The sequence below is a fragment of the Myotis lucifugus genome, unplaced genomic scaffold, assembly GCF_000147115.1.
Source record: "Myotis lucifugus unplaced genomic scaffold, Myoluc2.0 scaffold_278, whole genome shotgun sequence".
NCBI classification, from domain to species: domain Eukaryota; kingdom Metazoa; phylum Chordata; class Mammalia; order Chiroptera; family Vespertilionidae; genus Myotis; species Myotis lucifugus.
The window spans coordinates 210387-237891 of record NW_005871326.1 but is presented as its reverse complement, the minus strand read 5'-3'; the positions used below and the strand labels follow the sequence as shown (position 1 = coordinate 237891).

The following is a 27505-nucleotide window of genomic DNA, read 5'->3' as shown; positions in this document are numbered from 1 at the left end:
AAAGTGTAAATTTTATGGCATTTGAGTTATATATCTCAAAAACACTGTTATTGAAAAGAGGATGGGCAATCATCTTCCACTGTGTGCCTCCCACACCTTCATTTTCCATCAATGCCTCTAGGGTTTGCTGAGGTGTTGGGCTTACCGGTACATTTCTTTAGCACAAGTGCTGGAATGAAGCCAACTGGTTTTAACTAGCTTGGCTATATCTGGGTCATGTGTTTGGGTGAAAAGGCTGGAAGGTAAAGATATATTTCCATTATTTGACTATAAAATGCTAACCAAGAAAAACCTACTGACTCATCAAAACTCTCAGGTAGTTTGACAGAGGTTTTCTAGCCTAGATCAGTGTTTCCCTCCGTGTGTGTTCTGTGTTCTCAGATATCAGTGGGTATCCAAGACTAAATAAGTTTGGAAATTTCTAGGGTAGTCAGATAACAGGTTATGTTACTTCTGAACTTTTTAGAGGCTTAACATGCAGATGTACATTCTGAATTACTCTTGATTGAATTTACAGTAAATAAGTACCATAAATATCAATAAAATTGATATACGGTGATAAAATGTTGCTTTTACTATTTTCTGTACTTGGATTCTGAGTAGCATGCAATACAAAAGAAGGATTTTGCTACAGAACCTTAGGGTTCTGTATTCGTTTGACAAGCAAATATCCTGAATTTTAAGGATTCTCTTTGACTTTCATTGATAGGGGACCTGCCTGAGTCAGTGGTTAGTACATAAAAGTGCTTGGGGACTGGGTGCTACAATAACACAGGATCAGCAGATGACTTAACCTAAGACAAATGTTCTGAGTGCCTTCTTGCTCCTGATTTTCTGTGGTTATATGATCTGATAATTGGTTCTTTGTGTCAGTTGAGATCTGTTTACCTCAAGTGGAGATTTTTTTCACACTTCTGGTTAGACTTGACCACTGGGTCTGTGTCGAGGAAGAGGCCAGGAATTCAGAAGACTTCATCGGTGTAAGCCTTTTGGTACTTTAGGAACTGCATCTTCTTCCTTTCTCCTGCTCCCCACACCCTAAACTTTTCCATTAAGGGCTATTACAAAATTCCAAGGAGACTTAAGTCTGACACATTTTAACCTCCTCCTGACAGGTTTGTAACCAGATTCATCGACTTGGATGGCCTGTCATGTATTCTCAACTTTCTAAAGACCATGGACTACGAGACCTCGGAGTCTCGCATACATACCTCTCTCATTGGATGTATAAAAGCACTAATGAACAACTCTCAAGGTCGGGCTCATGTCCTGGCTCATTCTGAGAGTATTAATGTAATTGCTCAGAGTCTGAGCACAGAGAACATTAAAACGAAGGTGGCTGTGCTGGAAATCTTGGGCGCCGTGTGCCTGGTTCCCGGGGGCCACAAGAAGGTTCTGCAGGCCATGCTGCACTACCAGAAGTACGCCAGCGAGAGAACCCGCTTTCAGGTGGGTGTGTTCCCTCTCCGCTTCTTCATTCACCCTCTGTCAGGTCCTCTCCTGGCACTGAGCGGGGAACATAACTTGAGATTTCCTTGGTGGTGATTACTTACACCATGACGTCAAACATTTCTTTCCTCTTAGGTTTTAGGACCAACGAGTAGAGTATGCTTTCTATAATTGATCAATCCGGGGGTTTGGATTTACTGAACTTGAAAATGTGACCCAGGTTCCTACACATGATAGAGCACACATCTTTTGAATCCACTAAATGGGATGTGCCCTGAAAATTTTACAGGTTGCCCTTCTTAGTTTAGGAGCAGCCTAAACAGTGAGATTATGTCACCATAATTATACTCACATGGAAGAAGCAAGCAGAGTTAACGAAGCAGTCTTTTATATTTTGTATGCATGTATATATGAACATATATGATATTCAGAATTTTGAAAGAGTTTTTAGGCCTAATCTTTAAAAAGTGGCTTTCTGTGGATCAATGTGATTCTGACTAAGCACATGATTTTAAAAATTAACTTCTAATAAAATGAGTGGAAGGTTAGTAACAATTCGGTCCTTTGTTTTTATATTTGTATCCTTGGTAGACATTAATTAATGACTTGGATAAAAGCACAGGGCGGTATCGGGATGAAGTGAGTCTCAAGACTGCCATCATGTCCTTCATCAATGCAGTGCTGAGCCAAGGCGCAGGCGTGGTAAGGACCTTATGTACAAAACATATATTATTAAAGAATATTTTTTGAAAGATTACTGACTATTCTAAAAAGGTAAATATGAATTTTATCACCCTTTTACTTTCAGGAAAGTTTGGACTTTAGACTTCACCTGCGCTATGAATTTCTGATGTTAGGAATTCAACCTGTCATAGATAAACTAAGGGAACATGAAAACTCAACATTAGATAGGTAAGTCAAGCTGCATGGTCTGAGACAGTTCGTGCTTTTTCCTTGTGTGTAGCGCCACTCTATCAACTACTTGTAACCTGTCCGTGACACAAGGTACTTGCACCAGAGTGTCAACTCGGCTAATGCTGTTTATTATGTTAAGACTTCCTTGGTGAAAGAAGCAGCACACTGTGTGGAACACTTAGTGTAGGTTTTGGCACTAGCCCTGAATCCATTTCCTAGACTTGAATCTTGTGTGCCTGTGTTTGTAGGGTGTTCTAATAGCATCTCTTTAATTGTCTTTCAGGCATTTAGACTTCTTTGAAATGCTCCGAAATGAAGATGAACTAGAATTTGCCAAAAGATTTGAACTGGTATGTGGGCTTACAATTTTTCTGACTTGACTCATGGGCTCACGGAGTCCCCCGTTGCAACATGTGTTGTAGAGCCAGCATGCAGCAGTGTGACCTAACAGCAACATCAGAGTTCTGCTCTGCTACCTAAGTGGCAGGATGAGCTTCTGTTTGCCTTAGGTTTGCTTACCTTGCATTGTGGGAACTGAGGAACTTGGGTATTTGACTTAAATTTCTTTTTCATGTGAAATAGGTTCACATAGACACAAAAAGTGCGACTCAGATGTTTGAGCTGACCAGGAAGAGGCTGACCCACAGTGAAGCTTACCCTCACTTCATGTCTATCCTGCACCACTGCCTCCAAATGCCTTGTGAGTGTTTGTGATACGTATTCTTCAGTGTTTGGGCATCAGCCAAAGGGCTGTGTCTTCTGGACATGCTGATTAGGTTGGGTGCACACCAGGGATTTCAAACCTTGGTTTTGTGACAGCCCAGTGTGTCTCCACACAGCCTGTGGGACGTCGTGAAGTTCTCAAAATGAAATTAATTATAACTTGCTTTGATTTTAAAAATAAACATATACTTTCCAACACATATAGACAAGGGTAGAAAGTTCCTCTCAAGTAAGTAAATGATCATCGCAGGTCTGAATTCCAGAAATTCTGGGAAGCGTAGGTATAGTTGTAAACATCTCTCTGGTTCCAAGGTTGGGCCCTCAGGTGATCATGTTGAAAAAATATTCATTCTAGTTGAGAAATAACCTGAAGTATTTTCCACCACTGTTTTCTTTTGTAGACAAGCGAAGTGGCAACACCGTTCAGTACTGGCTCCTACTAGATAGAATTATACAGCAAATAGTTATCCAGAATGACAAAGGACAGGACCCTGACTCCACACCTTTGGAAAACTTTAATATTAAGAATGTCGTACGGATGTAAGTTTCTTCCTACTTTGCTGTCTGTAAGATAATAGTGCCAGTTGTAAGACATTAATTTTAATCCTACTTTAAAATAGCAGCTGGGAGAACTGAAATGTTTTAGAGGTCAAATAGGAATTCCTTGCTATACACGTGTATTATATCTAAGTCTCATCTGGATTGCCAAGTGTATCAAGCATGCTGAGGGGTTCTCTGCAGCAGATTGTTTGTACCTAGAGAGCATGCATTTAGCAGCAGGCCTTTTGTGTGTTTTCTAATGAATGCTACTTTAACTATTACACAGGTTGGTTAATGAAAATGAAGTCAAGCAGTGGAAAGAACAAGCAGAAAAAATGAGAAAAGGTAAATGATGAGGCCCTGACAAGAGAAGAGGCTACATTATTTGTTATTGGGCAACTAACTCTGCTTTTTGTATATTTTAGAAATTACATTGATGCATCTTATTGACCTTAGTGCATAAGTCTTTTTTTTTTTTCATATCTTAAGGGCATTTTGTACTGGTTTTTCTTGAATTTATGCTATTTTAATTGTCATGCTACTTCCCAAATTTTATCCTTTTATTGTAACCATATAAGTTTTTTGAAAAAGCTTGAAGTATTTGCTGTTCAGTGTTTGTTAATTAAAATTTTCTTGACTATTAGTCTTCTTACCCCATCTCCTACTGCATAGTTGCTCTTTAAAGCACACTGGGTTGTTAGAAATATACTAAGGAACACCAGGGATTGCCCAGAATGTTAAAAGAGAAACACGGGCACTTGGTTTCGGCAGCCCAGTTCTTCACATGACCTCACTTTAGCACCAATTATAAAGAGAGAAATCATTCAGAGGAACACTGACCTTTGTAGATATATGTGTTATGTAACATTAACAGGCCAGCTACTGGTGAGTATTTGGATATGTCATTGATAGTAATAGTAAGCATTGGATGACAAGAGGGTCATTTGTGCCCATCGCTGTGCCAGCCTCACACAGAATGGGTATAACTTTCTCTCCTCCTTCAAAATATTAGCAAATTACAGTTGGCCCCCTTGAGAAAACAGTCATACTCCCAGCCAGTATTCATTGACTTCCTGTTCCTTGTCCACATTACTCAGTCACAGCCAGTGAAATACAAGAGCACTCACGCCAAGAGTGTTGAAAAGAAGATCCAAGAGCTGCAGAAGCATTTCCTTCCCTCTTGTCACATTTGTCCTTTTCCATTGAGCAGAAGGGCAGGGCCACACTGATAGGGGAAAATGCCAAATGTGAAGCTGTGTAATATTCCAAGTTCCTCATATGAATTCAGATTGCTCTCCAAAAAGTAAGGTTGCACATCCATTTTTAGAAATAAATTCTAGAAACTTCTATAGAAAAAAAATAGGAACATTGACTAAAATAGTAAAGAGAAATTATATCAAAGAGAAAATGATCAATGAGTGGTATTTTAGGGATACACCCTTAAAGGATGGAGTCTCAGGTGTGCAAGTTGATGAGAGAACTGAGGACAGAGCTTTGCGGTCATTCAATCATTCATTCCATGGATACTCATTGAGTGCCTGTGCGTGTCAGGCATGTGCTGGGCTCTGGGTCTGCGTCTCAGCTCTGCCCCCGACTGTGTGGGTAGGCTAAGCCCTGATCTCGTCTCCTCCTCTGAAAAATGAGGAGTAAACCTAAATCACAGGGTTGCTGTGAAGATTAAATGACAAACGGAATGTAAGGACTGTAGCATAGTGTCCGACACATGCCGGTTGCACAATAAATGACAGGGACTTTTGTAGGCTGCGGTGGTACAGAGAAAATGTCCACGGTCAGTAGGAGGAACAGGATGTTTTAAAGCGAGGTCAAGGGTAGGGAGTGAAAGGAGACATAGTAGATAAAACTCTGTTCTGGAAGCTTCAAGTAGCAAAGTTGTGTTAAAGAGGGCGCGTGTTGATGAGTTAGTCAGAGGGTGGAGGCTGTGAGGCGACAGGAAGTTCCGTGGCCCTGAAAGGTGGAGCATATCTGGGAAGAATTCTCTTGTGCAGCACACCCAGTGAGCACTGAGTAAACGCTTAGCAAATGGATGATAAATGGATGCCATTTGTGGAGAGAATCCTTTAGTCTGGAGCTTACCAAACCTGGCATTACATCAGAATCATCCAGAGAGCATTTGGAAACCACAGACCCCAAGCCCTGCCCCAGCCTGCAGAAGAGACTTTCTGGGATAGAGTCTGGGTTTCTGAGATGTTACTCCCTCAGGCGGTTCTGGGGTGAGGCCAGATGTCAGAGGCTAATGACTGGTGATGGAGAGTCGAGTCTTACAGCTGTCAGAGAGGAATGAAACGGAGATAGAAGAAGGAAAATGGGAGACAGGGAGGGAGTTTTCAGATGTGTCTGACTGCCCAAAGTGGTAGAAGTGGTAAAAATGGGTTAACCGTTACCTTTGCTCCAAGGCTGGTAAAAGCCAAGGACTTGGGTGTCTTGAACCCTTCTCTGCAAAGTCTGATCTTGGTGGACTCAAGAGGGAAAGTAAGAGACAGAGAAAGCAAAATTTTCAATGTGTGATCAAATTTGGACATAGATACCAACTCTGTATAGCTCTGCCCCAGTGGGTTATCTCTCTAGTGGGTTTACTGACATAAAAAGAATAGGGATTGTAATTGGGGCCAAGTATTAGAAATGAAGACCTACAGTCTAAACTTCTTTAGTCCTCTTTTCCAAAGCCCATCACTCCCATTAGTGCTAGAGCGGCAGGCATATTGGCAATGCAGATAAGCACTACTGCTGATTCCGGCAGGACTGGGAGTCAGTAAAACTGCAGATGAGAGCAGCTACTTTTCTCCCCATAGTACGGTGATTCTCATGGTCAGCCAGTACCACTGCCCTAAAGATATTTAATGCTGAGGTGATAACCTTTGTTTTCACAAGTTTTAAGAACTATTTGCCAGAAGCATAACATTCTTCTAGTCCAAGTAGCCTTCGAGGGGGGTGGAAGAAATGGCTGCTTTGGAACAAACACTGGTCTGGCAACAGCATTTCCTCACAGTGCAAGATCCTCCCTCTCACCCCCTCTGTGAGTCAGACACAAGCCAGAAAACCTAGCTAATAAACCCTGGGCCTCTCTCTTCATTTCTAATTTGTAAAGAGGCCCTTTTAATACTCATTTTCCCGAGTGTCGGTGAAGGGCCATGTCTATGACAGGATTCTGAATTAAGTTCCAAGTAGGCACCATTCTCCTGCACAAGAACTGTGGCTCTTGGGTCTCTTCCTCCATCTCTTAGAAAATGTAGCAGTGAATAAAGTTGTTCATCTGAAGCCCCCTCTAAGTACGAACACCATTGCGCCCGCAAGCCGCTCCCCTTGATGGAGAAGAGGAATATTTACCTAATAAAGAACCTCCCAATCCTCAGTTTTCTTTGTAGAGAAGATGCTTCGGCTTTGAAGAGAGCCTGGTTTTCATGTCTGGCTGTTTCCTATGCAGAGCACAATGAGCTACAACAGAAATTGGAAAAGAAAGAGAGAGAATGTGATGCCAAGACCCAAGAGAAGGAGGAGATGATGCAGACCTTAAATAAAATGAAAGAGAAGCTTGAAAAGGAGACCACTGAGCATAAGCAAGTCAAGCAGCAGGTGGCGGATCTGACGGCCCAGCTGCATGAGCTCAGCAGGGTGAGGACCACAGGCAGCAGCCCCGCCCTCCCTTATCCTGTCCCTGAGCCCCTCGTCCTAAGTCGGCCAGCTCCTGACTCCGGGAGAAAACCTGAACCAGACCCCGATTTACTGCATGGTTGTGAGACTTGCTCCCTCTGCTATCTTATAGGCTGGGCAGCAGAGGCGATTTGGAGTGTGCATTTTTTAAATACAAATCCTCTAATAAGAGCAAGGGGAGTCCCATTAGCCTTTTAAAATAAAAACTGATTTCCAGAAAACCCAACTGGACGATGGTTCAAAAGTGAGAGGTGTGTGAACACTTTGCATAGAAGCACCAGAGCACCAAATACAAAGGCCCCACCCAGTAGAGTCCACCAAGTCCTGGAGGGTCTGTTGGCCTTACTGCCCCTTAGATCCCACATGCTCAGAATTCCTCTGTAATTTCAGGCAAAGTGTCAGACTCTCAAAATCATCCAGTGAATTTACTTCTTCCACTGATCTCTTTTCCTATTTTTATCTTTGCAGAGGGCTGTCTGTGCTTCAATCCCAGGTGGACCTTCGCCTGGGGCCCCAGGGGCACCCTTTCCCTCCTCTGTGCCAGGGTCTCTCCTTCCTCCCCCACCGCCCCCACCTCTGCCAGGAGGAGTGCTTCCTCCTCCTCCTCCTCCCCTCCCCCCAGGGGGGCCTCCCCCTCCCCCGGGGCCTCCTCCCTTGGGGGGAATCATGCCACCTCCTGGTGCTCCGCTGGGTCTGGCACTAAAGAAGAAGAACATTCCTCAGCCCACCAACGCCCTGAAATCCTTCAACTGGTCCAAGCTGCCGGAGGTAAGCATTTGTCCCGCTCCCCCCTCCAGTGGGTGTCATTAGCAGCTCACGGTGCTGTCACAGAAAGGGGACACAGCCCTGGCTGCTAAGTGATTTCGTTTTCTAGTATGGACTCGGGCTTCTCACCAGCTTAGATATTTAAGTGATAAAGCTTCTGAAATAAATGGCACCTTGTTGGAAGCCAGCTCACTTTGAGCATCTGGTAGAATGAAAAATTGGGGATAGCAGCATTTTAAAATATAACCACGTCTGTTCTTTTTGTGTATAGCTGTAAACCCTAGTGCTTATTAACTTAATGTTTGCAGAACAAGCTGGAAGGAACAGTATGGACTGAAATTGATGATTCAAAAGTCTTCAAAATTCTAGATCTTGAAGACCTGGAACGAACTTTCTCTGCCTACCAAAGACAGCAGGTAACAGCACATGCCTTCCAGATGCTACAGAGGAAACCACATCCTCACGCATGATCCCTGGGCCACCTGCCATATCCATGCCATGATAGGGATCTTAGTTCTAGGCTGCTTGGTCTACCCTGCATGTTCCTGCAAAGCAGCATGGTGTATGTGTCCACACGTGTGTGCCTGTCAGTGCGTGTGTGTGAACATGTCAAAGGTATATAAGCTTCTTGTTAGGGAGCTTCATACCCTGGTGTGTGTCCAAGACCTTGTCTCCACTGGTGGAAGTTCTGTATATTAACTTGTTTGGCCAAAATAATGTTTTTCTCTGAAGCCATTTTAGTTTATCTGACTTTGGAAAAAAACACACCATATCAGATGGTTATTATCAGAAGCAGACTGCTTTTTTCAAATAGATGGGACCTTTAGAAGTTTGGGGGTTAGTGAATGGCTGTAATTTGGCAGCTAGCTGGAGCCTAGAGAGAAGTTTTTATTATGTCATGAACACGATTGACTCAGAGTGGGGCTGGGAGGCTGAGCAAGTGCGCAGGTGGCGGTGATACAACTAGGACCAGGGAAGCTTTGGGGAGTAAGCAGAGCCCTTGTGATAGTGGTGAGAGCATGTGATCGTGAACTCCCGTCACATATGCGTGGTACCTCTCACGTGGGCCAGAAGAGGTCACAGCAAGGTGGCCAGGTTCAGCGTTTCAGAAGAACAAAGAAGAGGTGGAGTGGGGTCCCAGTCAGGCAGTCAGAGACCTGGGAAGGGAAAAATGAAGTCCCCGAGTGTGAGAAGGAAGATCCTTAAGGGTGACTGTGGGAGGGAAATGATGAGGAAAACGGAGTGCGGCTTAAACAAGGAGCACTCGGGTGCTGTGCATCTGCCAGGCAGGGGCATTCCTCGGGCTTTGCTGGGACGCCCTTCGCTCCTGAATGAATCATGTCAGAGTTGAGTCTCCTCAAACAAGCAGCACACTTCCTAGTCTGCTTAGGCCTGGCCTGGTGCCTAGGAAAGAGTTCTCAAAGCAGAACTGCCCTGCACCGAGGGAGAAGATGCCTGCAGCTGGGAGGGGACACAAAAGATGAGGCGGGTTATTTTTAAAATGGCCTTGAATACATCTGCCATTGAAAAGAAAAGTGGGTATGTCCTTTAGCCAGAATATTTTCACTTAGAGGGACAGCCTCTCTGCAGTGCATTTTAATGCTATTCTAGAAGTGTGCAAAAGCGCAAGTGTTGCCTGGCGTGGCCGCATAACCTTAAAACAGGACTAGCTGGTACCAGATGTAAGTGTGAAGGCAAGCTTGGGCAATACCATGCACACCATTAAAGGAAATGAGGAACAGGAAGATAGGACGTTGTCCACTAGGAAGCGAGACACTTGACCTTTCAAGTAAAGGGTGTGTTTAGAGCCCTCATACAGCAGGTGCTCGGCGCAGACTCATCCCTGATCGGCGGCAAGGGTCTCCTCCCTCTGCTGTCACAGCAGTGTTCTCTGGGCCTTGACAGTTTAGCTGATTTCCTGGGAAAGTCAAATAATTTTCTGACCTCATTACATGCCCCATTGATTTCCTACTTTAGTTTCAGTTACTACTAGTGATACTGGTCCATTCTGGTTGCTAAAGGTGAGGATTTGGGAAGTAAATTAAAGGAAGGGAAAACAGCAGTTATTCCAAATGATGCTATTCAAGCCTGAGCATGTGGCTTGCATTTATTATGAAGGCAGGTGGTTGAAAGACCCAAGTTTACAAGACTCATAATTAACTGGCTTTCAGCAGAAGGTGCAAAAGGATGCTGCCAAAATGCTCTGGGACAAATATGTGGACAGGTCTCAAGAGCTCTAGAAACAGGGTTGCAGAAAGCCTGGCATTGGGCAATTGTCTCCTAGCAACCAGTCACTGTTTAACTAATCAGTAGTCATTGCAGTCAGGCTAGACCAGCACATTTCAGTTGTACTTACCACTAAGTAGACTGGCAAGTAGAACCATTGGTGCCATTTTCAATAGCACTTCCTGGAGAAAAGTTTCAACACACCTGCTCAGCTTGGTTCAAGCATGTTTCTCCTCTTGCTGCAAGAATTTGAGATGAGAACTTGAAAGCCATAAATATATTTCCCAAATGAAGGAAATCTGAGACATTTCATTGAATTTACTGAACGTAGAGAGATAGAAAATCGAAAGATGCAGGCACTCTAGTGAGAAGTTGTAGACAGAATAAAGGAAACAGGCTGCCTGTTGCTGACTGTCCGCTAGTCTCAGAGTTTTGTATAATTATCACACTTGAGCTGCTTTCTTTTCCACTCCCAAATGAATACTAGGAACCTATTTTCCCTATAGTATCTCCTCTTTCTTCCCTCCAGAGTTTAAATAAAAAATAACAACAAGAAAAACAGACCTTGGTCAAATTCCCTATACTAGTACTTCAGCCAGTTGATTGGCCAAATAAATTTCTCAGAGAGGAAAGGAACTCATGCAAGCCATTATCTGTGTGCATGCAACAGGAACATGGCACAGAGGAAGATTTGGGAAGGAGGGGGGGGAATATTTATATATATCAGATCAGTATAATTTAGATGAATATTAATTAATGACATTTAGGAGAGATTTTTCTATAAATATATGTTCATACACATGCACAAGATATGCTCCATTTGATTTTTAAAAATATTGTATCATTAAAAGCAGGACAAATATTTATACTGTCTGCTTTATATATGAAGTATTTCAAATGATGCAAATGTATTAAATGGTTACGCAGGCCTACAATGCAACTTGTAGAATAAAAGCAGAGATAAGGGAAATCTTTAAATAACAGTAAGGTAGGCTAAAAGATGATAGTCAGTTTTGGTATGGAGTTCCCAGTCTCATCTACCCTAAAGTTAGTTCTCAAGGAGCTCTTACACTTATTTTTAAATTTAATCCTCACACCAGTTCTATGAAGTGAGTATTATTCCTATTTCACAGATAATTAAAAAATGGCTTAGTGTATATTCGGTGTCCAAACAGGTAGCACAGTCAAGTATACAAATGGCATAATTCTTAGCTTCCTGTTGTTCTTATGCCATGGTTTTATTCATTGTGAAGGTTGGGTTTTGCAAAGGATTTTCTTTAACTGCAGTTTTAAGAATAAGACCATTTTTATTCAGGCCTTTTTTCAGTGTGGATATCAAAGGTGTGCAGGGCTGATTATATAAGCTTACGCGCCACATAAAATGGAATTTAATAGCGTGCAGTTAGTTATTCCCCTGCTCACATTCCAAAAGTTCATTTGAAAGTCAATTTCTTGAATCTCAAAAGCTCTTTTCCTCATTAAAACTATATTACACAGGCCAGCCACAAAAGGCTTATTTTATTATATAAAATAGTGCATTGTGTAGTAATACTATTTCACATACAATTAAACAATATTCATCTTGGTTTTGTGGGAAATTTTATCTTGAGATGTTATAAATTCATTCTCCCTATCCATGCAGTTGGACAGAGGGAAATGAACTTGACATTTACCTAGACTAGAGGGAGTCATATCTTTGTGGCAATAAATTAACAGCTCACTATCTTCATTCCTCCCCCCTGCTCTTTGCCTGAGGACACCCCTTCTTTATAGGTCCTGTTATCAGCCCGCAGAATAATATCTCAAAGCCTCTCTGCTCTGATTTAGGGAACAAAGGGTCACTGTGTCTCAGGCTCCACAACCTGATCTCTCCTGCCAGTGTGTAATGCACAGATCATTCTTGGGGTCCCTTTCGGAACATTTAATGGTTCTTCTGATACTTACAAATGGTCAAATAATTTTCCTTTTTATTCTTTTTACATGTTTCATTATTCTGTTTATCTCGTTTTCACATTGAAAAATTATGTGATTTAGGTATATATTTCAATAATCTTGGTCCTTGAACACTGAAGAGAAAATTGTAAATGATGATTTTTCTTAAGACTAAAGTATAAGGTAGAGGTTCTGTAATGGACTGCATGGTAAGAGTTAATCAAATGCAGGGTTTATATAAACATCAGTGTATACAATTTTTCTGGAGAGGGATCCCAGCTTTTATCAGATTTACAAAGGAATCTCAACCTCAAAAAGACTAAGACCCATTCATTTATTATCTGAGAACTGTTGAGTCATTACTTCATTGTGGAACCCTATCTATAAGAATCTATCAGCACTAGTTCCTGAAAATGCAAGTCCCAACTTCCTATTTATATTCCAAGCCCAAAGCTCTACACCAAAAAATCATCTGGAAAAATCAGGCAGCCTGTTAGGTGGAGCCAAAGATAAATGATTCTGTCAAGTTTGGTTCAAGCCAGTTAGTGAAGAATTTAAGGTTTCAAAAAGAATGTTAACTTATTTGAAATAGACCTGGAAACATTGTTATTTTTGTCATGCCCCATCTAATAAACTTTGTGATTTTATTTAAAATGTGATGATTCAAGGAATCTTTAAAGGAAGGGAATCGTAAGGCTAACAATTAACCAAACTCTCCCATGGCATTCCTCATCCCCTCCCCTGGGAAGATGAGACACATTACTTAGCTATTGTTGCACTTATTACTGCCGCTGGTTACAAAGGGGAGATCTGGACCAACTGTTCAACTCAGCCGAAAGCAGGACAGTAGGAGAAGAAACGGACTTGATCATCAGCTTGAAAGATAATTTTATGATAGCTTCCAAGTCCTGAGCTCAAAACTGTGTGTCAGGCATTGTACAAAATGCTTTACATGCATTATCACATTTAATCCTCGTATTAGTAATCCGCTTGTGGACCCCATTTTACGGACAGACTGAGCACCAGTACCAGCTAGTTATTGATAGTTGCCTGATCCCATAGCCCATGACAGTAGAGGTCAGAAATCTCCATTTCCTGATGGTGGGAATTTATGGAGAGTTGCCAGAGAACTTTTTAGAAGTTTCTTTTCTGAAGGCCAAATAGTGAGAGCCAGATGTAAATTCAGCTAAGCAGTTTGTCTCTTTAAGAGAAAAAAGTAGGGTAAGGCCTCATGGAGTTCACATGATCATAGTTCTTTCTGCCCTTGAAAGGAGAAACTGCTTTTACAGGGAACAAGTCCTAAGGAGTTTTAGAGTAGAAAAATTGACAATTTCAAGGACAGGAGAAAACTGTGACATCAGAGGAGAAGAAAGTTTCCTCGTGGTTATCAATGATTTTTTAATGCCATTCTAGAAAAGCAGTCCCTCGTATCAGGGTGGAGCCAGGGGAGGGGGCATTTTGTTTCCCTGAATGCTATCTGTGAAGCCGCTCATCTGCGTAAAATTGGCCTTAGTGGCACTGCCAGAACCAGTGAGGCCTTAAGGAATTTGCTGAGCAAATGCTGGTTGTGCTAGCGGTTGGTCCGAAAACGGGTGTGTTTTGCACACTGTAGCTGTATTCATTCCATCATGGCAAGAATATATAAAGAAATTTGTGACTTTCTCATAATGTGTCAATTACTTCTTCCTCTTTTCTTCTTCATTCCAAGTCTTTTCTATGGACTATTTCAAGAAGAGGCTGTTGACTTTTGTATGCTTGAAACAGCCCTGAGGCAGTTGGGACAGGGCCACCGATGGCTGCACACCACACAGATCCCTTATTGTCTCCCAATTAGTGAGTTCTGTCTTTTCCCTCCCTGTCGCACCTATGGGCACTGAGGATTAATACTACTGACCTATGTTGTTGAACCAGTCTTTTGTCTTTTCATAATCCTTCCTTGTGATACAAGAAGACAAAAGATTGCTTCCACCAAATATATATGTAGTAGCATATACCAATGGGAATAATTTCCTTAAGTTGATTCAATTGATTTTTTTTTTTCACTTCAAGTAAAAATCATGTTGAATCAATGGAGCCCAGCGGTCCTTTCAAACAGGATGTGGTTCCTTTCCCAACTTGAGTCTTCCTGGGGTGTTTGAATTCCTTTCTCACTTTGATTTTCCACCAGTGAAAATGAGGCGCGGCCCATGCCATCTCTCTCTAACCCGAATGCTCAGCATGCCCTTATTTGTATTTTCCGCCAGGCTCTCTCATTTTCATTCACCCTCCATGCTGCTCCTTGGAGCGTAGTCACCTCTTACACCCCTCCCTGATCTCCTGGACTTACCCCCTTTGTTGCTGTGGTTTCTGAGCTGCATGTATCTGATTTGCCTTTCCCATGCCTCTGCCGTGGCTGTAGGACTTCTTTGTGAGCAGTAACTCCAAGCAGGTAAGTGAGCTACTACCTGAACCTCACTTAGTGTAAACCAGCTCACTATAAGCTCGAAAAGTCTCAGTTATCTCGTTTTGTTCAGATAGTGTAACACAACGCCTAGGTAATTTCATGTTGGGTTTCAACTCTTAGCTGGAATCTCATCAGGACAAAAGACAGTTGCTAAGTTTGTTCACATGATGCTCTTTGTATAAATTCCACATCGTCTTTGTTTCCTAAGCTGTTACACGATGCCAGAGCTCCTTACATTTTATAAATGGATCCTGACCTCTGATAAGATTAAACTTGCTATCTATCTAGTTAGTCTATGTATTCACCTTGATGTCCAGCTTACTCAAACAGTATGTTATATATGATTGTTTTATGCTTCTCCCACCATAAGCTATGACTGGCCATCATTGCTTACAGCTTTCTGCACAGCAGCAGGGTTGCAAGTAGTGTTTCGTTGTTAACTCAAGTAATTGGACTAATGTCTTGAGCTGTCCATCAGGCTCCAGGGTAACGAAAGGTACCATCTGGGCTTGGGAGCTTCCTGTTGCACATGAAGATGTTTGGGGTCTTTATTGTTCAGCCTTTTAAGTGCTTAGGATGCAAATGGTTGTGGGGTGAATGTGCCCTACAAATGGCTGGACCAGCAATGGCAGGCCTCAGCTGAGCTTGATTCATAGTGACAGTTCTGTCTGCTGTCCATAGGGGTTTGGGGGACAAAAGGAGGCCACCACTCCCTAATAATGTATGCACGCGTAGCATCTTCAACTTAGGAGCACTTTGTTCTTCCAAACAATGCTTTTTCAAATGTGGGTGGTCAGGGCTTCTTATTTTCCCTTTGTCTACTAGATTTTAGTCTTTGTTTCAATTCCGTCACCCTCCTACACTCCCCCCCTCACCATCTCAGCTTTGCCTGTGTGTGTGTGTGTGTGTGTGTGTGTGTGTGTGTGCGCGCTCGTGCATAGGAAAAGTATGTGTCTGAAGCTGGAGTGTCCCTGGTTGACTGTGATTGATTTCTCTCATGCTCTTTATAGAAAGAAGCAGATGCCATCGATGACACACTGAGTTCCAAACTAAAAGTCAAAGAGCTTTCGGTGATTGATGGTCGGAGAGCTCAGAATTGCAACATCCTTCTATCAAGGTATTGTTGATGTTGAATAGACATTTTTGGTAGGACCAACTTCTCTATCATGTGGCTCCAAAATATGTGTTTTCACTTGTTCTTATACCTCAACTCTGTGAGATACTATTTTTCGGACTAACTCTGCTAAGGTGAGGACAACTGTGGTGCTTACTCTCCCAGTGGAATCTGTCAGAGCTAGTTGCCTACTGTCTTAGAGTTTAATTTCCACAGACTCCTAAGTTTAAAAAGCAGAACCTCCCAAGTCCATGTTTGTGTGTGTTCCCCCCTCTCCCCCTCAGCCTGTAAAATGGACATTACTTTTATTTATACTTCTTGGCTTCAGAGATATTTTGGCTGTTGAGTAAACACTGTCACAGAATCAGGACTGATGATGAACCTTTTCTTTTTTTTAAAATTTTCCTTTCTGTAGTCATCTTTTTTTACTTCAAGGTTATATGATTTCATGCTCTTTCTGAACATTTTTATGACTAAAAGAATATGTAAATCTCAAACCTCAATGAAATGCTAATGTAACTAATTCAGCTAATGTTCAGAAATCTTTCTCATAACTAGTGAACCATCTCGACCTTGGAACTTGAAAAGAAGAAAGGAAATTTGGGAGCCTGGAATCTGATTGTCGCTTCAGGTTGTCTAGGGCATTTCTAGTAACCTGTCTGGATCTAGTTTCTTCTTTTCTCTAAAGGGGACTTTCACATCAGGCAAAAGTACCTAATGCTTATGAGGGGAATGAAGATGTAAAGAATCCTGAATTTTGAGGCTTTAAGTGTAAGTCCCATTGGTTGCATTCCAGAAAGAATGCTGTATACGCATTGAGGCTGGTGTCAGGTGACTTCTCTTTCAGGGAGAGGGAAGAGAGAAAGTAGGAGTCCTGAGTTTTTAGAAGGTCTTAGAGTAAGTTTCTTTTAACACAAAAAGCTGCTGCTTGGTTTTCAGCCTAGAAGCTTGATTGTTAACCAGATATATATTACTCCAGGGACCAAATGTTTCTTTTAGTGAAAGAGAAATTGAAGCCTAGTGAGATCCCTGAATTTTAATACAACTGATGAGGTAACATGAACCATCCTTTTAGCTAGCATTTCCTTTCTGCCTCTGGAAGAAGGGATGCTGTGTAAATGGCCAGGCCCTGTATATCCCCACATTTGCTCCCTGATCACATGCTCAGGAAGACACCACTGAAAGCAATTGAAGGCCTCTTATTTTTCTTCTGGGTGTACACAGTCTGTTTTGTTCCAGTTTTTTTAATCCTCACCTGAGGATATGTTTATTGATTTTAGAGGGAGGGGGAGAGAGAGAGAAACATCAATGTGGGAGAAAAACATTGATCGGTTGCCTCCCATGTCTACCCTGATTGGGAATTGAACTCACAACCTTTTTTTGGTGTACATGACAACGCTCAACCAACTGAGCTATCCAGCCGGGCTATTTCAATTTCTTTTACAAATAACGTTCTTTTTTTTTTTTTTTTAATCCTCACCAGAGGATATTTTTTCATTGATTTTTAGAGAGAGAAAGACAGAGAGAAATATCGATGTGAGAGAAACACATCGATTGGTTGCCTCCTGCACATGCCCTGACCAGGGCCCTGGCCAGGGAGGAGCCTGCAACCAAGGTATGTGCCCTTGACCAGAAGCAAACCGGGACCCTTCTATTCACTGTGCCAAACCAGCGAGGGCTACAAATAACATTCTTAACAGCAAAATAAAATGAAAATTTGGGAAAAGTGGTTTTTTTAAAAAATTTTTCCTATATTTTCAGGAGGAATACTTTAAAACAACTTGACCAAGGAAGCTGTCACTCTTGAATTTCCATGGCACTTAAGTGCTCTTAGGACTATAAATTGTGACCCAGTTCCTTATAGACAGATTATTCTCGGTACTAGGTGTCAACCAGGGTAATTACACTAGTTATAGATAAGGTTACATCTCTTGCTGGCAGATTTCCCATCCCTTAATTGACAGAATCATTTCATATTTGTGGTATGTAATTCCCTTGTTACCTCAAAAATGTCAGAACCTAAGATGACTTAGAACTTGAATGTATTGGAACTCTGGAAGACAGCTTTAAGAGCTTGCCTCATATCTGTTAGATTATCTATTAAAACACAATTTAATGAATAAGTGCTATTGCAGTGTGCATAATTAAAAGTTACTGTGCGTCACAAAGCAATTTTGAGTCTCAGTTGACCTTATGGTAATTGAGCCTATTGATCAGGTTCCAAACCTTCCCTCCCACAGAGGATCCATCAGCACTTGCTTTCCTGCTCAGTAATCAATAGTTTCCACTCCCTCCTTGGGAAAGTGCAGGGCTGATGTGCTATATGTGCTGTGGTAAAGGTAAAAGAAATTAAGCAGGTTTCATTTTAGTTTGTTTTTTATTTAGTTTTTGTAACCAGGCAGCAGTTCTCCTGCTTTCGTTCTTCCCGTTTCGTCGGCAATGCATTACTACCCACTAAGGACCCAGGGGCTTAACGGAGGGAAGCGGCCTGGGAGAGCATGTTTGATATGTTTTCTCAGAGAGTTACCGCTTTGAAGCATCTGTCTGCCTGGTGCCCTGCAGGGTGCCATCGGATGTACCCACACTTAAGGTAGCACTGCTGCCATGGGAAGCTCATGCTGACTGGAGAAGAAAGGTGACACAGGCGAGGTGACTTGTGAATGATTCAGGGCTCAGACTGGTCTGACTAGAAGGAGACAGAAGCTCGGCCAGGTCAGAGGGACAGTGGGCCTCAAAGGGCGATAAGTTACCTGGGCACAGGGGACAGAGGCAGTTCCCAGGAGGCGTGCAGCTGGAGAAAAGGCACCGGAGGGTTATGAGCAGCTAATAAAGAGAGCCCTGTAATTGCAGCAGATGGTTGTCGCTTGGATTGAATGAGACCAGGCAGGAGAGCCTGCAGTCCGTGCCCGGTGCCTTTGTGAGGGCAGGAGTCCACCCAGGATCGACCATGCCCTCCTCATCTGTAAGACGGAGATAATGAGAGTGGTGGCCTTGCAGTGGGCCTGTGAGAGTGGACCTGCCAGGGTCCCTGCATGTGGGAGCTGCTCAGTCAGTGGCTTGTTCACGTGCCCATGAGATCGGAAATTGGCGCAGCTTGTTCGGAAGGAGATCGATTTGTCTTAATAAGGTTGCAAGTTTGATCGTGTGCGGGACAGGTTGGAATGGGTCAAGGACTGGAGCCGTCGGGTAGGAGGCTCTTTCTGTTGCCCAGGGAAGACCTGACAAGGGACAGAGTTGAGAGAGATGAAGGAACCCTGAACAGGACCCGGAGACTGATTTTGTACATGGGGACAATGAGTAGGAACATTTCCAAGTTGATGTCAAGATTTCTTACCTTTCCACATTTACTAACTTTCTTCTTTCCTGCTTATTTCATTTCCAAAGGGTGGCAACCCTCTCTGTTTCTTATCTCGCTGACTAGGAATTTAATTCCTAGCAACGTAGTCATTACATCCAATTCCGCCCCAGTGAAAAGTCTGGGGTATATTCCATTTACTGAGTGTCTGTCTGCAGTGCTTGTTCTCCCTCAGAGCTCTTCCTGACCCACACACTGCAAGTCAGTGGACTCTTTGGTCAGAGGCACCTGCCACAATCTCACCTGGAGCTGAGCAGACAAACAGAAAGGAAGCCCTTCCAATCCCAGGGGCCGGGGAGGGGGGATACAGGCCCTTTGTATGTGCCCGCAGCATGAATGGCCGGGGCCACTGTGGCTCCTAGGAAGAGAGTGCCTGGAAGGTAGGTTTTGAATCAGAAGCTCCAGGCCATGAGGGACTCTGAGAAGGGAGTGGAATGAGAACACATCCCTCAGGCCCTGGGCAGGGTAAATAGCAACTTTTCTGCTGCATGTCTGTAGGCGGTACGTGGCAGTCTAAAATTCACTCTGCTTTACTCCCCAAAACACCTCTCCCTTCCAAAAGGGGAAAAAATAAAAGACAGGAAGAAACTGGGAAGCTGGCTCATATTGCAAAATGAACCCACCTAAAAACACGTTTATGAGTGTCCTGCCATTCTTTTTTCCAGATGCCCACTAGCACGGCAGCCGGGGTGTCGTAAACCACAGAACGCTACTTTAAAGCAGGAGGATTTGGCTTAAATCCACCGAGGCCTAGCTAAGGCTGAGGTAGCCGTCCATCCCTAACTTACTGTAATTACGCCTGGATGTTCCAATTCTCTTGGCACATTTTTGAAATACTTGAGTAGAGCAAGGTAGATTTAAATACTGTTTTTAAACGGCCAGTTTGTTTCCTGCCTTGTAAAGAAAGTTGAAGTGGGTGTCTTAGAAGTTGCCACCCTCCAGCACACCAGAGTGCTGCTGCCGAGCTTTAAAAGCAATTAAAAGGCTAGAACTGGTAGGGGCCTTAAATTACAGAGATTAGCAGCTCATTCTGTGGATGACAGATGACACTAAGAACCGGCAGCCTATGGAACCATCCCGGAGGGCAGCATACCTTCTCCTCTTTCCCCAAGGTAGAGTTTCTCTGTCTGCTCCAACGGGGCCACGTGCAAGGCGGCATGTTGACAGGTCGATTTTCTTAAGTACTACCCATTAAAGTCTCCAGTCTCTTTGTGGGCCACATTAAGAGAAACCAAAATTGTTATGAAGTAGAGCTAGTGCTTAGTCCAGACAGCCTCTCAGGGGGTTGAGGAGCATAAATATATACAATTTCAAAAGCAAGAAGTTCTGCACTCCATATGGGGAGCTAATGAAATGCACGTCTGATACTTCAAGTATTGTTCTCTGATTTTCAACTCCTTTTCTTTTAAATGCAAAACAGAAGGAACTCAGCAGAACTGCATCCTAATGTGGTTTCTTCAACTCAGTGTGAAAAGGACAGGGGACTAATTTATTTTTTTCTTATAAGCCGAGCTTTTCTCATGAGGACTATAGACATTTCCACAGCCAGTTGGTTTCCATTAGTGGCAGTTTCCACCTTCCCTAACGTTCCCTTCCTCAGCCTCACAGGGCCACTCCGTGGTGTTTGCCCTTAACTGACTGAAGAGCCTTCAGGGTCCTGGGATGTAGGGCTGCCCGGGCCTGTGCGGTGGAGACCTCGATGCTGGGATAGTTTTTCCCGTCATTCGTTTCACCCAGGCCAGTTGCCTAATTGTTCCACATCACGAAGGCTTTTCCCTCATGATGTTCCACTGACTACCATGTTTATGGGGCACTGACTAAAACCATCTGTAGAAGTCTGCTCAGGTCCAGCGTACTGTCCACAGCCCAGGAGTTTGATGTTTCCACCATCGGACAAGGCGGTAGCATGGGCCTTGTTTTAGAATGTGGACAGCTGGGCGTGTTGCCTAGAGGCTCTATTTGGATATGAAAACATGAAATAGAAGAGAGTGGTATTAGTACACTAGGATTCCCCAATTTGTGTTCCTTCCCTGTCCTACTTATTGGCACATGAAACAACGTTCTGTTTAAATGGCGGGGTGGATGGTTTTAACGAGATTGTGTCAAAATCTAGAGGAGGGAATGAGCTAGAGTTGTCAGAGCGGGTTCCTCCCTGATGGCCTTCATGTCCACCCAGCTCTCTCCAGCCCTCTGTCTGTCTGTCTGTCTGTCTGTCTGTGAGAACACGGCAAGCACCTGAGCTTTGTGTCCGCCTGTACCTCAGCTTATCGGTTGATTCTCCCACCTCTAAAATAGACACCACGTCTTCTAATTCTATTTTAACACTCCCAGGCCTAATGGGTAGTGTATGCAGAGAGGAATCTATGGTGAAATAATGGGTATAAGAGTACTTTGGGAAGTGTTCATAATAACCCTACTAAGTGCTATTTAATGATCAGATAACTGCACGTGACTATTAAGGTTACATAAGTATGTCTGCCCTTTTTTTCTGGTGTAGAGAAGTCTGCTTTGTAGAATATACATACAGTGTATTGAGCCGTTCTATGGGCAGGTGCTATGCTGAACAGTTCACATGTATTATTTCACTTTATACACCTATACACACACTCCTTTATTTAATCGTGCACGGGTAGGATTCCCTAGGCCTAGCCTGCGATCAGGGCCATCTTCCGCCTGTTCACCAGTCCCCAGTCCCACCCCGCCACCACCCACCCCGGTTCCCCATTCGCCATCCGGCAACTGGAGCCTGTGGGTCAGGGGAAAGGGATCGAGAGGTGGTCAATGCACCTCATAGCGACTGCTTGAGCAGTCGTTGTGGTTGTTATGCCATTATGGTCACTGGGCTTTTATTATATAGGATACACACACTCCTTTATTTAAGCGTAGTCATTATTATCCCTACTTTATAGATGAGGAAACTGGGGCTAAAGAAATACTTTTTCCAACGTCTCACTGGCCAAGAAGTGTCAGAGCCAAGATTGGGGACTAGCCTTTCCAATGTCAAGTCCCCTGTCCTCAAACGTTTCCTGTGAGGGCTGTACGTCTTGCTCCATATTTGTGTTTATGTCTTTCAATGTCTTTCTCTTTAGTCCTAAATGTTATTCTTCTTGAAGGTCTTAGACTGAAGAACAGATCAAATGAAGTTAATATGCCACAGTAGTGGTAGCTTGTAAGGAAGTGAGATTTAAAAAAATAAGTCTGGGTCAGATGTTTACAAATAAACAAAAGATTGATTCTGTTGTTACAGCTAATAATCTGGTTATGACTATTGGTTGTGTCTACTAAAAACACATTTTTAGAAGGATGGTTTATTTATTTATTTTTATCCTCACTGGAGGATATTTTTTTCCACTGATTTTTAGAGAAAGTGGAAGGGGTGGAGAGAGAGAAAACCATCTATGTGAGAGAAACACATCAATTGGTTGCCTCCTGCACATGGCCCAGCCGGGGCCAGAGATTGAACCTGCAGCCCAGGTACATGCCCTTGACCAGTAATTGAACCCGTGTCCCTCCAGTGTGTGTGTGTGGGGGGGGGGGGGGGGTGCCACAATCTAACCACTGAACACACCGGCCAGGGCTGCAAGTATGTTTTTTTGTTGTTGCTTGTTTTTGTTTTTTTTAAATATATTTTTATTGATTTCAGAGAGAAGGAGAGAGAGATAGAAACATCAATAATGTGAATTATTGATAGGTTGCCTCCTGCACACCCCTGCTGGGGATCAAGCCTGCAAGCCAGGCATGTGCCCTTGGCTGGAATCGAACCTGGGACCCTTCTGTCCACAGGCTGATGTTCCATCCACTGAGCCAAACTGGCTAGGGCCAAGTATGTTTTAATATCATGACTCTTTACAGCTAACACTTTGGTGTTCTGACATAATCAAGACATAAATCCTTAATGAAATTAGTAAATCATATAAATTTATTGTAGATAGAAAACAGATTTATGTCTTTGCTTAAATCCTTCCCTAAGCAATATTTATAAAAAGAATTTGGGGTTAGCATCAAGAATGTTGGGTTTGTGTGAATTCTCCACTTTTCTATATGTTTTACCATGGGCAGTTGCTTAACTATTCTGAGCCTCAGTTTCTTCCTCTATTAAACAAAATGAATCATTAAAGTTATTTTGAAGTTCAGATGAAATAACATGTGAAAACTCCTCAACTGTGAAGTGCTTGTACTTTTTATTACTTATATTAACTGTTCAATTTTTAACAATACTAGTAACATAGATTCTAAACTTATTTAAATGCATTTTAATATGACAGCAAGCTTACACTCCTGATATATAATCACATTAAGATTCTAGTCTTCCACTGTCACCTGTAGTTCATGAATATATTAAAGAGAATGGTGTGTATGGGTGTTGCCCCTACTTCTCATCTGCTAATCCCTAAGCAACAGAACATAACAACTTTGTTCACTGTGTCAGCAGAGCATTACAAAGCCCTGAAAGAATGTTAGAGCAGTTTCAAAATACTATTTTTAGGTGCAATATTGTCAGGAAATAAGCTTGCACTGAGAGATTTTTTAGCAAAACGGTATTTGAAAATCAGCAGCTGGAGTAGCAAAATGAATTATCTTCCATAAACGTTTAATACTCAAACCAGTATTGTTAACAAAATAAAATATTCTTTCTCCAGGTTGAGATTATCCAATGATGAAATCAAACGAGCAATTCTAACAATGGATGAGCAGGAAGATCTGCCCAAGGACATGCTGGAACAGGTGAGCTGCCAGACATCTCTCACAGCATAAGTGATGGCGAGCTTTCAGCAGGGAGTAAGACGCTGAGGAAAGTGGTTGTTGCTGGTAGACAATGTTTTCATCTCTGAGCTGAGGAGGTTGAGCCCAGGTTCCATAGGGTTCCATTAGGAAATTATTGTGACTTTATTCTCTCCATGTTCCTCAAAATGGTGGGTGAGAAGCAAGGTGATAATGTTTGTCAGATGCCTGGGATCCACAATGCCAGCATTTGGCAAACGTGTCCCTCCTGCTGCTGTTACGTTATTATGCTTTTGTCGGTCATATATATATCTATTAGATTTACTGAAAAATCTGTTTCACAGGAATATCAAGAATCTACATAAACTGACCCTTGCTAAATCCTTAATACAATTGGTGTCTTGGTCTTGGCTTGCCATTCCCACAATCACAAAAGCCACTGTTAAACCCCCAGCACTACCATCTACATCTAAATATTCACATATATCGTAAGGTGGGGTTTCAGTTCCTTGGGGCTAAGACATATGGCACGCTTCATCGTACGTGGCGGTAAGTTCAGTTGCCAGAGCTGGCAAGCCTGGGATGGATTTACCCACAGTCAGCACACATCCTTGTTCGTGGTATTTGGAGATGATTTGTATTATCCTTGGCAGGCAAGTCAAGGTGTGGTGGCCTAGCCTCTCTTCGAGCAGTGTTTCTACAACACGCTCTGTGCGTGCTGTCCAGCACCTTTGTTCAGTGTCCCCAAGTGACAGTGCTGGTAGCTAGCAGATGTTCTAGAGTTATGACCTATCTCTTGGTCGGGGCCTAAACTGTTCTGACTGCTTGTCTCATGGTCCTTGGGACCATGAGTGATTTTGGTCAAAAGGTCTGTGTTTGTAAGAGCCATGTACACCTACGGTTGACTGTGGACACGAGCAATCATGAATCCAGGCTGAACTTGAGGACTCACCTGTAGGGGTGCTCAGCTCCCAAGAGCAGAGGAAAAGAATATTTTGCATTGCTAACAGTGACCCTGGGTGGCGAGGCTGCTCCCGTTGGGGTACTGTCTGCGTGTGCATTTCCAGTGGTGCTCACTGGTGTCCTGAAAGGTCTGGGACACAAAGCAGGGAGGAGCGATGAGTGCGGTGTCACCACCCAAATGGGCCCTCCCTCCCTGGAGCCACTGCAGCTGCAATGGTCGGAGGTGAAAACCCTCGTGCTTTGCAATGGGAAAACCTGCATACTGTCCTTTTAAGGTTTGATTTAGTTATCAAAATAGTGACTGTGTTTCCAAGTCTATTGGGATGCTCTGTGTATGAATAGTTTCAAAGTAATTCCTAAGCCTCCGATTCATTTTTTAGAGTATTTACAGCTCCTCCCTCCCTCACCGCAGACCATCAGACCGCCTCCGCCATCCCTGCCCCCAGGTGCCCCCCTGGGCAGCTGTCTGCCTCAGCAGTCACTGGCCCAGAGTGAAGAGCCGCAGAAAGCTGCCTTAGTCTTGAGGCCTTCAGCCCCTATCGCAAGGTCATATGTTTAAATTCCACAAGATCTGTTTACTGTGAAATTGCATCCAGCACAATTCCTCCTTGAGGGAAAGGATTTCAAAATCTTGCCAAAAGGGCTTGCAGTGCAAATAGAATGAACTTCAAATAAATACAAGTAAGAAAGTCAGTCTATGAAGCAGAATCTGGCCTCCGAGGACCCCTGACCTGATCTCTCCGGTGACTCTGTGTCTCGTGCTCTTTCTTTTCTCCCTGATCTGCTATTCCTCCTGCTCCCTTTTCCTTCATACCACACTCTTCCCAGATAGGCGCCGGAGCCAGCCTCTCTTTCCTCCTCTGTGACTTGCATGTGAGCCACATTCATTTCCTCCTCTCCTGCTTTTAGCTCCTGAGCTCAGAAATCAGATGAGGTCAGTATACTCTCCTGGAATGTATACCTTTCTCCCACCCCCAGGTATTTGTCTAACTCTTCTCTTAAAACTCTCCACACACAGTCTGTTATCCGTGCTTTGAGAAAGTCTGTACCTTTAGCATGTTCCTCTTACTATTCTCTTGTAATGAAAGAGAGCTAGTGGCCGTATTATCCTGGACAGAGTTGTGGGCTCAGCATCATGAGTGGGGGCGATACCTGAGACTAGAACTGAATTTCCTTGCTAGTAGGTAAAAATCTGAACTAAGGTGGGGAAGCAAGCCTTTTTTTCTCTCTTCCTTCTCATCGCCCTTGCCACTGCCTTCCCTCTTGCACTGAGGAAGAGCAAGAAGATGCTTGTCCTGTCCACTGTCACTATTTGAACAGCGGAACATAAATGGCCAGAAGCTGCCAGGCCATCAGACTATGAACTCTCCAGCATCCACTTTCATCTCCCGCCCCTGCCACACCATCAGGAAAGAGGGGTGTCTCTGGCTCGGGGACCAGCCAGATTAGAGACTCTGCCCTCTCCTAGATCTATCACCTCTGCCTCTTGACATGTAACTTGTTTGAGTCTCAGCTTTTCAACACATGCCTCTTAAGACCCCACATCTCCATCTAGCTGTTGTCCTCTCTCTTTTTTGGCACAGCCCAAGTTCTTGAAAGTCTGTCCCCACTCACCTCCTATTCACTCTTCCTCTACTCACTGCAGTCGTCTTCCTCACCTCCCAGAGCTGTGCTCACCAAGGACACACAAATCCCTGTTGCCAAAGCCAGGGCACTTTGCAGCCTTCTCTTCCTTGATTTCTCGGTGTGACGCTGATGGCACTTGCTCCCTGATGAAACGCCTCCCTCCTTTGGGCCTGGGATTCCACAGTGGCCCCTCCACGGCCTCCTTTGAAGGTGCCTCTTGTCCTCTTCCCGTAAATGTTGGCTTCTCTGGAGCCCTGCTCTTTTTCTCTCGATGGCTGTCCAGGTTGCCTCACTCACTTCCAAGCACATTCCAACCAATACCAATGCTTCGTCTTCCTAACAGGTTAGGATTTCAGACCCAGTTGTCCTCTTGCCTACTAGAAATCACTACTTGCTACTCCTGCCATATTTGGAACTCTAAACTCACATTCTCCCCGTCCACCCGTCATGAGCCTTCTCTTCATGGGTTCCCTGGTACACACTGTATACAGATTGCCTCAATCAGAAGCCTGTAGCTCATCCTTTTGACTCTCATCTACCATAATTCATCCATCAACAAGCCAGGCCAGTTCTACTCAAACCCCCTAAATAGCTCTAGGATCTCTCCACTGCCCAGTCCAGGCCACCATCTTCTCACCTGAATTTCTGTGTTAGCCATCTAATCCCAGCCCCTAATACTTCCGATCCCTTCTAATTCTACCTCCATTCTTCAGGCACAGTAACCTTTTTAAAAATGCAGACTCATTCCCCTACTTATGATTTTGAGTTTATCCCAGTACCCTCAAAATAAGACTGAATTTTTTAATTTAATTGATTTGAGAGAGAGAGAAAGGGTGGGGGGTGAGGAGAGAAACCTCAATTTGCTATTCCACTTATTTATGTATTCATTGGTTGATTCTTGTTTGTGCCCTGACTGGGGATCAAACTGGCAACCTTAGAGTATAGGGACGATGCTCTAATCAATTGAGCTACCTGGCCAGGGCAAGACTGAACTTCTTAACAGGCCTTTGCTACCCCCCAACCTTGACCACTGCTGCCCTCCCCCACTGCTGGTCCAGCTGCT

The 27505-nt window shown here is 43.5% G+C and overlaps 1 protein-coding gene across 7 annotated transcripts in view; it reads left to right on the top strand.

The window, feature by feature from the left end:
• DAAM1 (dishevelled associated activator of morphogenesis 1) overlaps positions 1–27505 on the top strand; it is a 156889-nt gene that overhangs the window by 110244 nt on the left and 19140 nt on the right. For all 7 annotated transcript variants that reach the window (XR_002831847.1, XR_002831848.1, XR_002831849.1 and 4 more), the window contains exons 6-17: positions 1116–1449; positions 2041–2151; positions 2258–2361; positions 2648–2714; positions 2947–3064; positions 3489–3627; positions 3914–3972; positions 7070–7257; positions 7765–8064; positions 8370–8477; positions 15673–15779; positions 23772–23856. Coding sequence is in view for 4 of the 7 variants with exons in the window: in XM_006099573.3 (XP_006099635.1) it covers positions 1116–1449; positions 2041–2151; positions 2258–2361; positions 2648–2714; positions 2947–3064; positions 3489–3627; positions 3914–3972; positions 7070–7257; positions 7765–8064; positions 8370–8477; positions 15673–15779; positions 23772–23856 (1720 nt within the window). In the remaining 3 variants the exon portion in view is untranslated. The remainder of the gene's footprint in view (positions 1–1115; positions 1450–2040; positions 2152–2257; positions 2362–2647; positions 2715–2946; positions 3065–3488; positions 3628–3913; positions 3973–7069; positions 7258–7764; positions 8065–8369; positions 8478–15672; positions 15780–23771; positions 23857–27505) is intronic.